Here is a 15,934-nt window from a genome sequence, read left to right as displayed (position 1 = left end):
ACCAAGGTAATGCTATTTCCACCACAACCTTGTATACAGACTTGTCTCCGTTTTGATGCAGAATCTGAGCATAAACTTGGTAGGAAGAGCACAGACCCATCAGCTGTCAATTTTGTTCACAAGTCAGTGGAACCAACCCAAACACACTCCTGTTTGACTTTGAAAATGCTTTTATAATCATCATATTGAAGTAAAAAGAAAGCTTTCCCTGCCATCAGTATTTCTTGGTATCAAGAAAGAAAACATGTCCATCACCATACGGTTGTCATAAAAATAAAAGGAAAGGCAAACTGGGCTTTCAGAGATGGAAAGGCAAATAGAGCTCCTACTTGCAAAGCAGGGAACTCTGCAATAAGCAACAGTCTGAATTGCCTCCTACATTGCATTCAAAATCTTAGTCACATACATGGGATACAAATGCAAATGTTGGGATTGATATAAACCAGTATAACATGGAGTATAACTACGCAGACACCAAAACAAGGTATATAAATTAAAGGAAGTAAAGGAAATGCCCTCTTTGCTTTTCAAAAGGCAAAGAACTTTTCAGAGCATATTCATGGCAGGAATGGGTATCACAAGACTGTCTACCCAATATAACTTTAGCAAATACTCCTAATAACCCAGTCTGAGTAACTGCCTATGTTAATTCCTATTATAAGAGCTCTGACTCTTCATTTCCAGTGGTACTGACTGCAAAGCAAGAAGCCAGTAAGAGCAGGCACACCCAAACACGACAGACTGGTGATCATGACAAAGATAGCAATTACAAAGGCTGCTTAGTCAGCAAAGAGCTGTGCTCTGGAGCCAGAAGAGAAAGGGGCAGGGACAGAACAAGCAGGTCTTGGCATCTATTTGAGGCATCAGCAGGGTCTGGAAGAGCTGGCCATACGTGCCCCAAGGCAGCACAAAGCTGAGATACTCTCTGTTCCCTCCTTGATCAGGTTACACTTGTGCTCTGTGCCTGAGAAAGCTCATCATGGAATCTGGGAGTTCTTTGCTCCCTATCCCTTGAGAGACCAAATGAGGCATGTTACCAGATAATTCTCTCTTAAATCTCTGGAAAGCAACCTGAAAGGCATCCTGAAACTGTTAAACATGGCAAAAGACAGTATATAATTATATAACAGTCTATGTCTACTCAGGCTGATGAAGGGACTAAAGAATAGAAACAATGAAGTTCTAAGCAGCTACAGCTGTATGTCCTACCTGTACTAACTAAAGATGCAGAATAAGAGTTTAAAGTAGCTAACAGAAGATGGACAAGCAGCAAAATAATTTTGCTTATCTATACCCCAGATAATGCAGAATAGAAACTTAAAGGACCTCAGTTAGCCACTCAGCTGGCCTGTGTCCTCTAGTAAGCTGGCAGTCACAAAAACCAGGGTATGTACAGGGCCTTCTGTTTAAATCATCACCCAAAATAGACTCACTTCTATTATTATTAAGACGTAATGCATTTCCTTTATACTCACAAAACTACAAGAAACAATATTTAAATACTCTGGGTGATACATAATGGTTTGAAATATTCTGAAACATACAGAGATGCTATTTTTCTATGTTAGGCAAATTATGACTTTTATTTGCTTATGTTTAAAGTCTCTGTGTTTTTTCAAGTAGAACAAACCTGAAAATCTAGTATTTTGGGCAAGAGCAGACATCAAGACTCCACAGAAGTATGGAAACAGCTTTATTACATGATTATTGGCTAATCAGTGCTGTAGAAGCACTCAGATCAAGTGAAGCAGGTTACTGATATAGATGCCAACATGTATCCACTAAATGAGTTATTTTAAAAAGTCATTAGCACTTTGATATATTTATATACACAGCCCAATTGTTTTTATGACCTCCTAATTCTTTGCTTTTAGTTCCTAAATCTTCAAGGATGTTTATTAACGTGTTTCAAAGAAGTGCAGTTCCCCATAGGTTATTGATTTAGAAAGCATGGCTCTGCCTACTACTTACACAGTTTCTCTACCTCTTACAAAGTTTGCTGATAGCATCATTGCGGCTCAGGCTCTGTCTGCATTTCTCTGTTTGCAAGAGTTAAAAAGCAGTTATACAGTAATGACGACAGCAAACAAGAATTATTTCAAAACCTCACCCTGACCAAGTAAGCCCTTACAATTTCTGCTCTCATAAACCTCCTCCATCTTCCCACTTCTGTACTTGGTATTCCAAGACCATAAACGTGACGAGTTCTTGGTCACGACAGCTGATGACGCTCCCCAGGAGCCACATGCTGGGGTGTGACACAGCCTCGGGCTGGAGGAAGCAGGGCCAGCCAGGCTGGCAGCACTCACGGAGTCTCCCATGCGGGCACAACTCCAGGCAGGTGACCTGCAGGTATTTTTCCACTCTGTCAGCACACTCAATCCGGTTGCCCTCCAGCTGGTAATAAACACCATAACACCTACTCCTGTACAACATGGCTTCTTTGCAGCATTTCACAGGGGAGAAAGTGACTTAGGAATCTCTTTTGGTGGTATAAGGTCTCCAAATTCACACGTCACAAAAGGAGAAGGGTTGAATGATGAGTGCTGTCTCCCTAGAGCTCACTACACTTCCTTGCTCTCAGTGCAGCATCCACCAAAGGGACCTTTACTGCTGCAAAGCAGGTTCTTTGGCTACTGTTGGAGGCAGCTGCTCTCCTGGCCCTGGGGTCCAAGGCACTGCAGGAAGCAGAAAGGATGCCATCAAGACTCTATGTTAATTTGGTCTTAAAAAGGTAGCTATTTGCAGCAGCACAGAATCAAATATAAAAATCTGAAAATCCTGTTTAGTCACTTTTGTCACTTTCCTCCTTCTTGCCCAAGACAGGAATTAAAATTTTGGCTCAAAAGCCATTTATTTTATAGTGTTCGCTACTCTTTTAATTTTCCTATCTTGTTAATTCCTTCCTTCCTTGGCCATCTTTCTGCCCTTTCCAATGTCATTTTCTGTTCTTCTCTAACCTGTCACTTTGCTCTCCCCTTCCCTTATCTCTCACTAATCCTTCACACTACCCACTCTTGATCACTTTTCACCTAGTGCCTGTTCAGCCCCTAAGTGCAACAGTGATGGTAGAATAACGTTATCTGAATAAGGAAAATTGTCCATGATCTTTTGCTAGGATTCCTCTGACATTTGCTTCCTCTACTTACTTTTCACTTCCATAAGGACATTTACAAAAGACACATTCCTCAAGCTTGCAAACCTAAAACAGATGGCTGCTTGTCCCTCTGTGCCCTAAAGCTCTAGGTATGTCCTTAGGCTGCTGGTACTGAACACCTCTCTCTGAAGCACAAAATGAACTACTGCAAACAATGCAGTTGAATTTCTACCACTACACTTTTATTTTTAAGTTTATTTTTCAAGTTTATTTTTAAGTTGGCCACAATTTCCCGCATGCCACAAAACTTTACATCACAAATGTGGTGCTTCACTACAGAATTTTAGGTGCAACTTGCTCAGCTACTGGTAGATTTTGCCTGCTGTGTGTCTGCCCAGACCAGATTCCTCTGCTGAAGCACAGTGTGACAGACAATACTTAACTGTAGAGAACAACGGTGCTGCTAAAGGGAAAGGCTACTTTTAAATTGATGAAAGCAGCAAAGATGCCACATGTCAGTGATTCCTACTGTCTAATGATTATAACAGGCACAGTGAGAACTTCTAGCCTTTTATTTGCTTCCTCTTGGTCAAGTAATTTTCTCCATGGTTTCCTTGCAATTTATTTTCTCATCTGGCTTAGAAACTCTCTTGTAGGCTTTGTTTTATTGTCTGTGTGCTGCTTGTTTTTCTTTTGTTTTTTTCTTCTTTTTTTAACTAACATTGCATGCTGCACTAAAATGGAAGGTTGAAATATGAGGTAGCAGAAAGGAGTTAAACCTCCATAACAAGATTTGGGGAGAAGCATCTCAGGTACTGCAGACTGAAAAATCTCACATGGAATCTGAAATTTATTGGTCCCATCTTTGAAGGTACTAGTTGGCTTTTCATCTACAAATATAAAAATGTCTTGTGAAAAGCATCCATCTCACTGTGCCTAGCCTAGATGGTTCTGCACTTAACTTAAAAGCTGGGCTGCAGCAAATGAAAAGTGAGATGTAAAAAAGAGGTAGAAAGCGAACATAAAAGTTGTCATACAGCCTTTGGCAGCAATGTAATCTGAGCCTTCACTGACCTTACATTCTTGTGAAAAACAGAACAGAAAATGATCTACACAAGGGCCTTGATCTCTCCTTTACATGGGAAACTGCACTGGGGCAGGTTGTGCTGAGGTGGCAGCCAGGTGCACCTGCATGCAGCTCCCTGACAGCTGTAACTACCCCTGAGAGCCCAGAGCCTCCTCTCTGCAGGACTACAGCTCAACAAGGGTGTCTGCAGAAAAAGGACTTTATTTTTATTAATTAAAAAATCAATTATCACCTTGTTCAAATGGTGTGTATGGTATCTGTGGATATCAGCAACATACCCACTCCTTGCAAAGGGACTGTTGTTTATCTAAGGAAGTTGGCTTTTAATCCCAACTCTGCCTTGTGCTCAGTGGGAACAGCTGTTTTCCTATCAGGGAAAGAGTCATTCTCTCTTCACTGGCAAGGACCTCCTCCTGGCCTTTGTTCAGTACCAAGAGAAAGGCACAGAAGAGTGGGCTTGTGACCTTTCATTCCATGTCCTTGAGCCTCACAGTAGAACTACACAAGAGATGCTTTCTTAACAATCATCTCAGTGGTCCAAAACTGGTAGGCAATTTCCCTAAGTTCCTCCTCTAATTTCTGAATAACCTTCTGCAAAACATAGCAAAAGAGCAGGGCTAAATTCAGCTATACAAGCTTCACTTGAGATTGCAATAAATGATGTAACTCTGAAATATTTACTTTACACTTGGGAGTACATTTTTTCAGGGCAAGAGGACATCAACTTTGAGTAAAAATGACTGAATTGTAAAAAAGAAATGCACATACATCAACATGACCAAAGGCTCCCAAATCTTTCCAATCTCAGCTCTCCTATTCCTAAATCATTTTAATAAGAGTTTCTAAATAATCAGTTGTAGGGCATTTTAGCTAAACAACACTGAGAATCTAAAACAGGTCATTGTTTCCTGCTGTCCAAGAGGTAAGGAACACAGAGAAGAGTAAACTGAATTAGATTTTTGGCTACAGAAGTATAATGCACACATATTTTGATCAGTAAGATAGAAAATAATACTGTTTTCTATGATTATGGAAATACTCTGCACATTAGAAGATATTCAAGCTATTCAGAACAGCCTGCAGGAGGATTTAGAAGACCAATAATGAGCTCTTATGTGCTGCTGCTGCCTGACTGGAGATCAACACCAACACATGACTTTGCTTCTTCTAGAGTATCCTGCAGAACCATTTATGTACCAAGCAGAAGCCAAGTTATTGGATCTTGCTACGTATATACAACCTAATTTACACGTGGGTTTTGTGCCTGGAGATGAGGAGAAAGCTTTGCATTTCAGAACACAAGGGAAAGATGTCCTTGTTAATGCTTAATGCTACCAAAATATATGATTCATCAAAATCAACCACCAGGTGGAAAAGTATTTAAAAGCATCTCTCAAAGAGAAAATGTCCAAAAACAACTCAGGAATGGAACTGGAATGGAAGCAAACTAAAAACCTGTAAATGTCAACACAATGCTATAAAAGGGGAGGAAGTTGCTACATTTTAAGCAGTAATGCAGAATCACCAGCAAGTACAAATCTTCAGACACAAGCCAAGATCACACTGCATTGAAGAGACCAAAGACAGATGACAGCACAGTGGCTGACTAATGTCAGGAGGTATGAAGGTTGCAAAGACCGCATTTCCATTCCCTACGTTTTCAAAAACCAGCAGCTAGTTGTTGCACATCTACAATACAGAATGCTGCAGCTGTACCTGGCTCCTTATACTGAAGTTTTTTGAGTCTGCCCATCACTTGGTCCTTAAACCTGCACCCCACCGCATCACTGCAATCTCAATAGCTCCTTTGCCAATATCTTTAATATAATTCTGTTTAATCTCCATTGTCCTAACAGTGCCAGCACCCATCTTCACACCTGGCACCATAGTCTAAAATAAACTGTCTGTAATTAGGACTGGAAACATCCAACAAATGCATTTGTGAATTACAATGCACCTATTACATGAAATGAAGCAAAAGAGAACAGTTTCCAAACAAAGCAACTTTATTATCTTACTTGCATGGCAAAATGCGAACAACATCATTCTGCTTGTAACTCTCAATGCAGACAGCACAATGATCAAAGTCTGGGTCTGTTTCCTAAAATGAACAGAATGAGAATTCAAGTCAAGAGTTGAGGCTATGACAAATGTCAAAGTAGTTGTGACTAGAACATGAACTGCACTGTGCCAAGTGGCTGTTACTAAACTATAAACCCAATGACTGGATTATTATATTCCAACAAGATTTAAGCAAGAAAAGCATCTCATACATGCAAAACTTCCCCTTCTTGGAGCTGGTAAATCATCATTTAATACATAAACTAAGGGCTAATATGATTCTAATGTACAGTGAAATCATTATAAAATATAGTGAAGATTTTCCTATATTTCCTTTTTTTTTACTTCCAGCTTAGAACTAACATTTCTATTTTATTCAGGTGTTTGTTTGTTTGTTTTCTTTGACAGATTAAGAATTCTGGGGCTCATTTTTACAGCCAGAGCACATTTTACTTAGTACAGAGTAGTCCCATATTTGTGTCTGCTGCTTACTTGCAGAATTATCATAATTCTTATCAAGACATGAATATGAGGATCACTGATTGACCAGCTCCTCTATTTTCTGTTTTCCAGAAGGTATCACTTTTAAATTATATTTTTTAATATGGTATTTTAAAATCTCAAATGAAAAGGGAGGGCCTTCATTTGTATATAGACATGGCATCAACAATCATATTTGAAATGTTCAGGCCTGTGACACAAAACAGGCTGTACCTCCTCTTAGTTCTGCTTCATTACTCTTTTTGAAGCCAAGCAGCTCCAAGCCAGACATGAAGACAGGGACCAGAGCAAGGCCACAGCCAAGACAGGTCAGTACCAGCCAGGGCTGCACACAGAGAACCCTGATGGCTCCTCTGAGGAAGAAAAGATCTTTCCCACTCTGTTCACCTCATGCTGTCTGTACTGCAACCTACATAGCACTTGCCTGTTCTGAATTTATGCTGTGAAGACAACAGCATTGTTTTACATGGAAAGGTTCTTCTAATTTGTATGTTCTCCCATTTCAGAAAAGGTTTAGTGCAGTGGGCTGTTTGAAATAGAACTATGTAGGGAGGGAGGAAGAACAGAAAGACATTTTCTCTGCCTTCTCTCTGGAAGCAAATTTTCCTATCACTTCCTAATCTCCTACTGCTGATACTGTTGATAAGAAAGAAAAAAGGAATCACAATAAAAAGGCCCTAAGAAATAGTATTTAAAAAATCAAATCATAGCCAGAATTCCCCTGCCTTTTGAAAATTAAAGCCAAAAAATTAAGCAAGATTAAATGACTGTTTTTTCCTTCCAGAATCAAAAATAAAGCAATACTGCTCTCAAAAGTAGAAATAGCTTAGGACACAGCACGCCATATATTTTAGTCTGTATACTAGCAAGAAATATTCTTGGAGTAACTTTGACTGAAATACCTCTTTATGCTCTCCTTAACTTACTAAATAGTCGTATTTTACTTAAGAGGTTATCTTCAATTACCTGTATTTAAATTTATTTTTTCTTTACAGAACTTACATATGATAAGGTTCAAAACCTTAAAATTCCACATAAACAATGCCAGTCCTGTCTACTCGTGCCAGGACACCCTCCCAGTCACCCAGCACACAAAACCACCCTCAGTCACAGTTGCCAAATGGAGTGCAAACCTTCTTTGAAATATACAGCACACATCAATACTAACAGTTACACAAAATTTGTGCCACAGGACAAAGTAAGCCTCCAACAAGGAAGGCAAAGTCATAAATCAGAAACACAAAGAAAATACTGAGATTGTTTCCCCAGAAAAAAATTAAACGTGATGCTCAAGTTTATTATGCCAAAATCTTATTATTATACCTTATCACCCTTCTTTACTGTCCTGGTTGTCAATTTACCAATGGCTTTCTTGGCAGCATCTCCAAGACGACGCTAATAAAGTGATAAAGAAGAGAACACAAATTAACCCTGATAAACAAGCTTCATTAGTGTCCTTTACAATGACTTATTTGGACTCAATAATACCATTGCAATACACACTGTGGCAGCAGGCCAACACATAAGACAAAATGCAAACAAAGCAAAGCACAGAGATTTGTTGAGAAGGAAAAATAGCCAACAGTTGAATCCTCAAATGCTCTCCACGAGCATGGGCATAAAACTCATGAACTGTATAGAAGTCTACAGAAGTGAATCAACATTGACGTGCAAAACTAATCAAACCCAGGTTGCAGGACAAAAGCTGAAGCAATGTCCCCTCCCAATGATTTCCATTATATTCTGTTCATACTGATTTTTATTCAGTGTGCTGTAATATACTGCTTGTTCTTTTAAGCTTGAATTATTTTTATATTTCCACTCTGAGCAGGCTGATCTTATTCTGAGATGCAAAAGCCTCCCAGTGTAACCTAGTTTCTCTCTTGCTATTACCCAAAACCACCAGGATCTCATAAAAGAAAAAAATGATGGGTCATGAAATCTAAATAAGCCCATACAGACTTAAATAAAGATGAAATTAATACTGGTTTGAAGATAACCTCAATCTGAATGCAGAGGGCGAGTTATTTTTTTGCTGTTTATGCTGCTTTATGACCACCATAGCTGGATGGAAGGAGGCTTTTCTGACATCCAAGTGCTGATTCCTACTGAAATGCCCAGTGCCCAGCCAATACAGAACAGCTGTTTGTCACTGTTTTGTCACTGGGGTCCCAGAGATGGGCAGTGAATGAAACAAAGACCCCCTCATCTTCCTTCAGGGACATGAGACATCAGACTTGGTTTACAGCTGACTTAAAAACCAGAAGTGATGTATTTTCTCCGTCCCCTCCAACCTGTACTAAGTATTCTCCCTTGAAAGAGATAGGCTGCTTCTCAGAATGCAGCTCCCAAAACCTCTCCTGCAGTCTGCAATGAATATGTGGGGTTTTGTGCCCACCTTCTATAAAACTGAAACCCAAATCCTTCATAAGGTGTATCCCCTGTACCACACATTTCCCTGCAGGCAAACAGCAATTAAAGTTGCTTTTATTTGCGAAACACAATGACCTCAGAAGTCTGTATCACAAATGACTGTACCACTTATTCTAGAATTACATAACCACTTTTCTTCCTTGTGATTTTCACAGAACAGCAGCTCTTATTTTATATTTTTTAGAACAAGGATTTGAAAAAAAATCAGATAAACAGTCCCAGCTACTGAAGTACATCCATGTAGGAAGCATAGCATCAGAAGAAGACCTGGGATGGGAAATTATATGCTTGCTAAAGTCAAAATCTCACCCTAACTTCAGTATGCAAGAATTTGGCCAATTTAAGCCGATCTAAATTACATGCCCTGGAACAAGCATATTGGCCTGAGCACTTAATGACACAGAACACACTGGGCACACTGCTGGAGTAGATAACCATTGCATAACCAAAAGTGTGATTACTAAGAGAGGAACGAGGCTGAAATGCCATTTATCTTAAATGCTCAACTCCAACAGCTAAGTAAATGTGGGTAGTATCTATATTTCCTTCTACTGCATGTGATTGTATATGCACTACAAGAAATTTAAAGATTATTTTCCCACTGAAAGCATAATACTTCAGCAGAACTCTCCCAACATACTGAAGTTCTTTTACGTAAATAGATTTGCTAAATAATAACTTCAATCTCTTCCGTTTAAGAGGTCAACCTCTTCCATTTTCTAATTTTAACAAATACTCTTTCATGCTAACACTGGAAATGCTCAGGATTTGCTATTTTGCTAAGTTAGGGCACAGGCATATGCTTGCTTTTAAAACCCACAACTGTCTGGATGGAAAAGGTCAGTTCCACATGCAAAAGAGTTTCACACCTCCGGCGGAAGCGCGCAAGAATAACGATGTGAAATACCAATATCTACTTGTGTTATCTACAAAACACAGCAAGTTTTTGATGGCTTTGATTTAAAAAACAGAAAACCTTGTGCCTTGACATAACTTAAAAACAAGATCATAGCCTAAACCAAGGCTATTTCATCACTAACAGTACAGTCTTTGTGAAAGCTCTCAAAGCTCTTTAAAAATAAGCTGTAGCTGTCGCCACCTTCTTATTAAAGTTTAATAAGCTCAGCTTTTTAAACCACATAAAATTTTTATCAAGTTTCTCCTGACCTTTGTAAAAATCTAAAGAAAGAAAAAAGGTCATAAAAGCCCTTTCCCAATGGAGCAACCATTTTGAAACGTGGACATTTGGAAGGAGCCTAAAGCCATGTAGGGGATAGAGAAGGCACAATTTAGTATTCCACAGACATTCATTAAGTTACAGTTATATTTAAACTTTCACCATCCCAAGGGACCACACTAAGTACCGGCTCCAGTGTGGTCATTTAAGAATGACATCCTTAAAAAAATCTACAGGATGCCCATGGGACCTGCAGTATCAGACACTATTTATAGTAACTGAAAAGGAAATCCTGTGCCACAGCTGAGGTTTTGTAAGTTTGAATTTATTTTAGGTCTGACAGAACACCAAAAAACTGGCCCAAAGTCAGCTGTTCTGTATCAGCTGTAATTTGGGGGAAAGGGGTGACAGCAACTAGAGGTCAGGAGGTTTTGAAGTTAGCCTTGACAGAGAGACAGGGCAAAGAGTGTATTGTGGATTTCCTGAGGTTTACTGATCCTTCTCAAGAAAAGCCAAGGCACACTATGGAGAGTCATTAAGTCCAAACTAGTAAAACATTTACTTCTGAAGTTTATCTGTGTTTGAGTTGACAACTTGATTTAGCCTAGATCTCTGAGTATGGCCATACATAACTCAGTTCTTAAACAAATTAAGAGTTGAAAAAGAATGTAAGAAAGGCATATTGGACAAAATATTGGTTAAAATATATGACCAGGAGGATTAGGCACTCCTTACCAAGGGTGATCTTAAATAAAGTTGAATGTTAACGCAGACCACTAAGCAGCTCTACACCTTAGTTTTCTTACCCTAACATTCATAACAGATTATGGTTTGGGAATACGTTTGTACAATTTCTGAATTATCTTAACTATTACAGAACATATCCTTAAGAGCATGGAGAGAATTTCTTAACATTTGCTCAGTGTTCCTTGCCACTACACAAGTTGATTCACAATTCAACTTTCCTCCTCATTCCCAGCATACATCCTGTATGCATTACTCAGCCAAAACAGAATCCATCTTACTTTTGGACTTACACAAACCAAAACTCAAGTATTTTGCTTCAGTTCTATTCCTTGCTGTCATGTACAGGATCTATACCAGTGCTGCTCAGGATGAAAACACTTTGCTATATAAAAATCCTTGTCTGGCAACATTCTCTGCCTTGGAACAAAGTAGTTCTGAACACCAGTTCGATGGGCATTCCTTATTTTTTCCTCTGTTGATTATTGTATACAGAAATATTATCTCCATATCATAAGAAAAGAAACTCCTTACCTGATTCCTGTCACGTGCACTTGTGTACCTGATCTTCTGGATGAAGTAAAATATTAACCATGCTGAAGAAATGATCATCAAAACAATGAATGATATTGACACAAAGACTAGAGAGCCACGGCTGAAGTTCTTCGGAGGAACGCGGGACCCCACTGCTATGGCCATCAGGACAGAGATGTTCTTTTCCAAGTAATTCAAGATCTCCTTAACCTTTGATTCTGTAATCATGACGGCAACAATGTCTCCAGTTCCTATAAAAAGGGGAAAAAAGTTTAATTTTTATTTAAAATTAACATGGCATGCTGCTCACAAGATTTTCCAAATGCAAAGCCATTTGACAACTCAGGAGGTTTTATCTAAGCCATCTATGACACAACTATGACACATGGAACATGCTACTGGGCACTCTACTCATGCCTTGTCCTTCAAACCCAGATTTTCAAATTAGGGCATTAACATTTGCCCTAAACTCTCTGCAGCTCCACACATACTAACAGATCTCTACTGCTGGTACACGGTACTTCCCACATTGTAATTACTGTGTGCAGTCTGAACAAGCTTTCAAAAGTACATTTGTTCCAGATCTGAAGTTGTGAATACCTAAACAGGCAACTCTCAGAAAAGCATTTAGGAGATGAGTGAGAGTATTGCTCGAGTGCCCTCAACATAGGCAGTGCTGTGGATGTTGCTGGGGAGAGTTATGCAAGTTTCCCTGTGTGGTTATGTGGCTGCAAAGTAGAAGAGAATTGAAAAAACTTGGCAGAAGTTTGGCTGCTGATTTTATCACCCATACAACGACACGCTTGATAGGATCGCAAAGAGGCTGTCAGCTTCATCAGCTCCCTTTTCAATGTGTAGCCCATCTGTTTTCATAGTGTCTTGCCTCTAGACTATTTCCTGTCCCAAAGGGAAAATTATTGGTACAAGGATAATAACAAAACCATAAGCCTTGCTAAAAAAGAACAAAATCAGCTATAGAGCAGAGAGAGTACCTATGTTTAAAAGCAAAGACCTCATTAAAAAAAGAGGATCTTGAACACAGGGTAATTCTAAGTTAAAAGAAAGAAAAGTTTTAGAAAAACCAAAGCCAGAATGAAAAAGAACCGTGTGAAGTTTCATTCTTATTCATCCAGACTTATTTGCTTCCAATACTAAAACCCCTTTCAAGACCTATTTTCAAAATGCTTGCAAAATCTGTTCATCTGCTTGTTCCATCTGCTTGCTCCAACTCACATTCCCTCAGAGAGGAACTGCATAAGGCAAACGACTTCAGCACCAAAATTCTGGATTTCAAGTGGATTTAAGCTACAGAGAACCTAGTCACAGTAGAGAACATGAGGTCCTATTTTAATACAAGGCATTTGTTCAAAGTCTTTTAATCACAATCTAATTTTTAAGAAGCTACTGTATCCACAAAAGCCAAAAGAGCAGCACCTTTGAAACTCTGGGCACAATAACTCTGGGTGACAGCTACATAAGTGGGGACTTATTACAGAGTTGTGAAAGAGCCTTAAATGTTCCCTTGTTACTCTTTGAATTCACCATGCTAAATAGTAGTATTTACAATCACTATCATCAGTTTTCCTATTAAGTTCACTAACATTAGTGATGTGGATTGTGCTGACAAAACTACTTAAAAGAATAAAACTGATAATCTCAGAAATTAAAATTTGCATAATAATTGGAAAAAACATTCCACAGCCCTCAAATTGCTTTCCTCAAGAAATGTCAGCTTTTCTTTCTTTAAAATTGAAATGGCTAAGTCATTCAGGCCTTGTCCTACTAACATGGGACTGAGTAGGAAAAGAAAGTTCACTGTTTCCTTCTGAATATTTTTGAAACAGTGCCACAGTAATTCAAAAGCTTTGAATAGCAATGAAAACACAACACAATGTATTTAATCTCTAGTATAGCACAGAATCACACAAGATCAACTTTCATCCAGCTCTCAAGAGAACCTTCAGTACCAAGTTTGGTTTAATGCAAAAATAACCAAGATATTTAATAGACAGCAAATCAGAGTAAAAGTCCATCACTAGCTTTATTTTCATGGACATCTACCCAGATTCCTATTTGTCCAGTTGGGAAGATATTTCCTGCCCAGACTTCCAGCACATTTTTACAGCACAAGAGATACCCTTTCTGCACGACCCTGTATTTAGATTCAGCACATGCTCCTACAACCCCAAATCCCTGCAGTTCAGATAGTGCAAGATCAATCAAGAGTAGATAATTTATATTGCTTGGTATTTTCCCCAGACTTCACTTCTGCTCTTCATATCTAGTTCAGACAGGGAAGAAAAGCAGGGAAGGGTACAGGAAGACTGTATTCCTCAGAGCACACGTTCTGCTAAGCTTCCCCAGTAGGAATTTATTTGCACTGAGAAATTACGTTAGTATCAAAATATCAAGCTAAAGCACTCAGTGTAATATTCTAACATGATTTATAGTTATCTGCAAAGCAAAGACGACAAAGATCTTCTGATACTAGTCCAGTTCTATCTGAATCCAAAGCTGAAGCCTCTACCCATTCCCTGCTGCCCAGGGAATGTGACAAAGCTGACAATCTGTCACGCGTTTTATATAAAGCCCAGCACAATGGGAACCTCTGGCATCACTGCAAAGTGATTTGCATTCCAAATGACTCAACTGGGAACAGCCAAAGTGCTACTGCTGCTTCTGACCCCGCCAGAGCCAAGGAGAACTGCAGAAAAGAAAAATAAATTATGTCTGTTTAACATACTGAAACTCAGTGGAAACTGGGACTTGGTTCATCCGTATTTTTGTCAGGGGCATCACCCTAAATAATTTTAGCAAGAACTCCCTGTTTAAGAACAATTGGGGGCAGGAGGAGACAGTGACTCATTTATTTTAAGCACCTTGAAACCTTGTATTTCTGAAACTTTAGCAGGAAAAAATCCTCAGGTGAAGACAGAAAGACTAAGAGTGTTTGTGAAACTCAGAATATGGTCTTACTCCATGATCTTACGAAAAGCAGTATTCTCCTCAGCCAAGAACACAGTGTCCAGAGAAAAGAATCTGGATTGCTTACTAAAGCCAATGAACTACACATGGAACCACAGATGACAAGCTAGGACAGACGGTAGGCATAAGATAAATATTGATGTCTGTAAACATAAATCATTTAATTGCTATCATCCAAGCCCAGGCAGCTCTTTCTAGCTTTCAATTTTACCATGCGCATGTTTAATTAGGATAGTTATAAAACTCAGTGTACGAAAAGGGATAAAGTTGTGACTAATCATTAAATCTGTGTAATGTTACATTGTGAAAGCAGCAGACAGAAGAAATTAAGAGCTTAGAAGACAGTAAAAACAAAACTATGGGATAAACAGCAACATCTAGGAGCTTCCTGTAGAGCTCATAAGGAAACTGCTTTGCTCTCTCACTGACCTATTCACATCCCCTAGCAATTCTAAAAGAGCATGCTCAAAACGTCAATAAAAAGTCATCTCAAAGAAATGTTAAAAGTGTCATCACAGGCAAATATTTGTGGTGCTCTTGTTGTGTTGGGATTTTTTGGTAGGTTTTTTTACCATCTTTGTTGTTGTTAATTCTTGACTATGAAATATTTATCTGAAGCTCAAAATATGGTTAACTATATCCAGGATACCAGGCTGAAGCTGAAGACAGACGTGGTTCAAAAAGCAGACTTCAGACACCTTCAACCCACCTAGCATCCACTGGAGGTTGCAAGGAAGGGCAGCCTGGCAAAATGCAACTGCAAATCAGGGCTGCAGTGCTTCAACCACCTTCTTGCAGATGGGGAGGGCAAAACCTTAGATCCTACCTTGAGCGTGGAATGTGTCAGACCACCTGTAAGAGGCACTGATCTACTGTGATTTGATGCAACAAGGTTTGCAGAGAACTGAGAATTAAGTCAGATACTCATAACAAAGGTTGGTGATTTGCTAATGGCTGATATTTTAAGCTAAAGTCCTTGCAATAAGTCTCTGATAGTGGCTGCTGATTCTGCAGACACAGCATGAAGCACATAGACTTCACTCATCTCATGTTTGTGAAAGAATATTGTCCTCTCTTTAAATAGCAGAGAAAATTTAACTGCAACTGAGTCCTTTCATCACTTCTTTCTGAAAAGCCTAAACATAGCACATTTACCTGAATAATTCTGCTGGTGAAAATTTCAGAGTACTTCCTTAGAAAACAGAAATTCCCCATTCCCTGATAAAGGTAAAGATTGGTCCAGACAGTCTCTTAAAAGATGGATTCAGACAGTGAAATACCACTGCCTTTCTGAGTGCAGCAATAAGATCATCAT

At 39.1% G+C, this 15,934-nt stretch overlaps 1 protein-coding gene across 4 annotated transcripts in view; it reads right to left on the bottom strand.

The window, feature by feature from the left end:
* Window positions 1–15,934, bottom strand: part of RNF130 (ring finger protein 130) — a 54,893-nt gene that overhangs the window by 19,532 nt on the left and 19,427 nt on the right. For all 4 annotated transcript variants that reach the window (XM_077786677.1, XM_021552273.3, XM_021552274.3 and 1 more), the window contains exons 3-5: window positions 11,635–11,885; window positions 8,070–8,141; window positions 6,203–6,285 (exon numbers count right to left, since the gene is read on the bottom strand). In XM_077786677.1, the coding sequence (XP_077642803.1) occupies window positions 6,203–6,285; window positions 8,070–8,141; window positions 11,635–11,885 (406 nt within the window). The remainder of the gene's footprint in view (window positions 1–6,202; window positions 6,286–8,069; window positions 8,142–11,634; window positions 11,886–15,934) is intronic.

The sequence above is a fragment of the Lonchura striata genome, chromosome 15 (assembly GCF_046129695.1).
Source record: "Lonchura striata isolate bLonStr1 chromosome 15, bLonStr1.mat, whole genome shotgun sequence".
NCBI classification, from domain to species: domain Eukaryota; kingdom Metazoa; phylum Chordata; class Aves; order Passeriformes; family Estrildidae; genus Lonchura; species Lonchura striata.
This window is presented reverse-complemented; position numbering and strand designations above follow the sequence as displayed.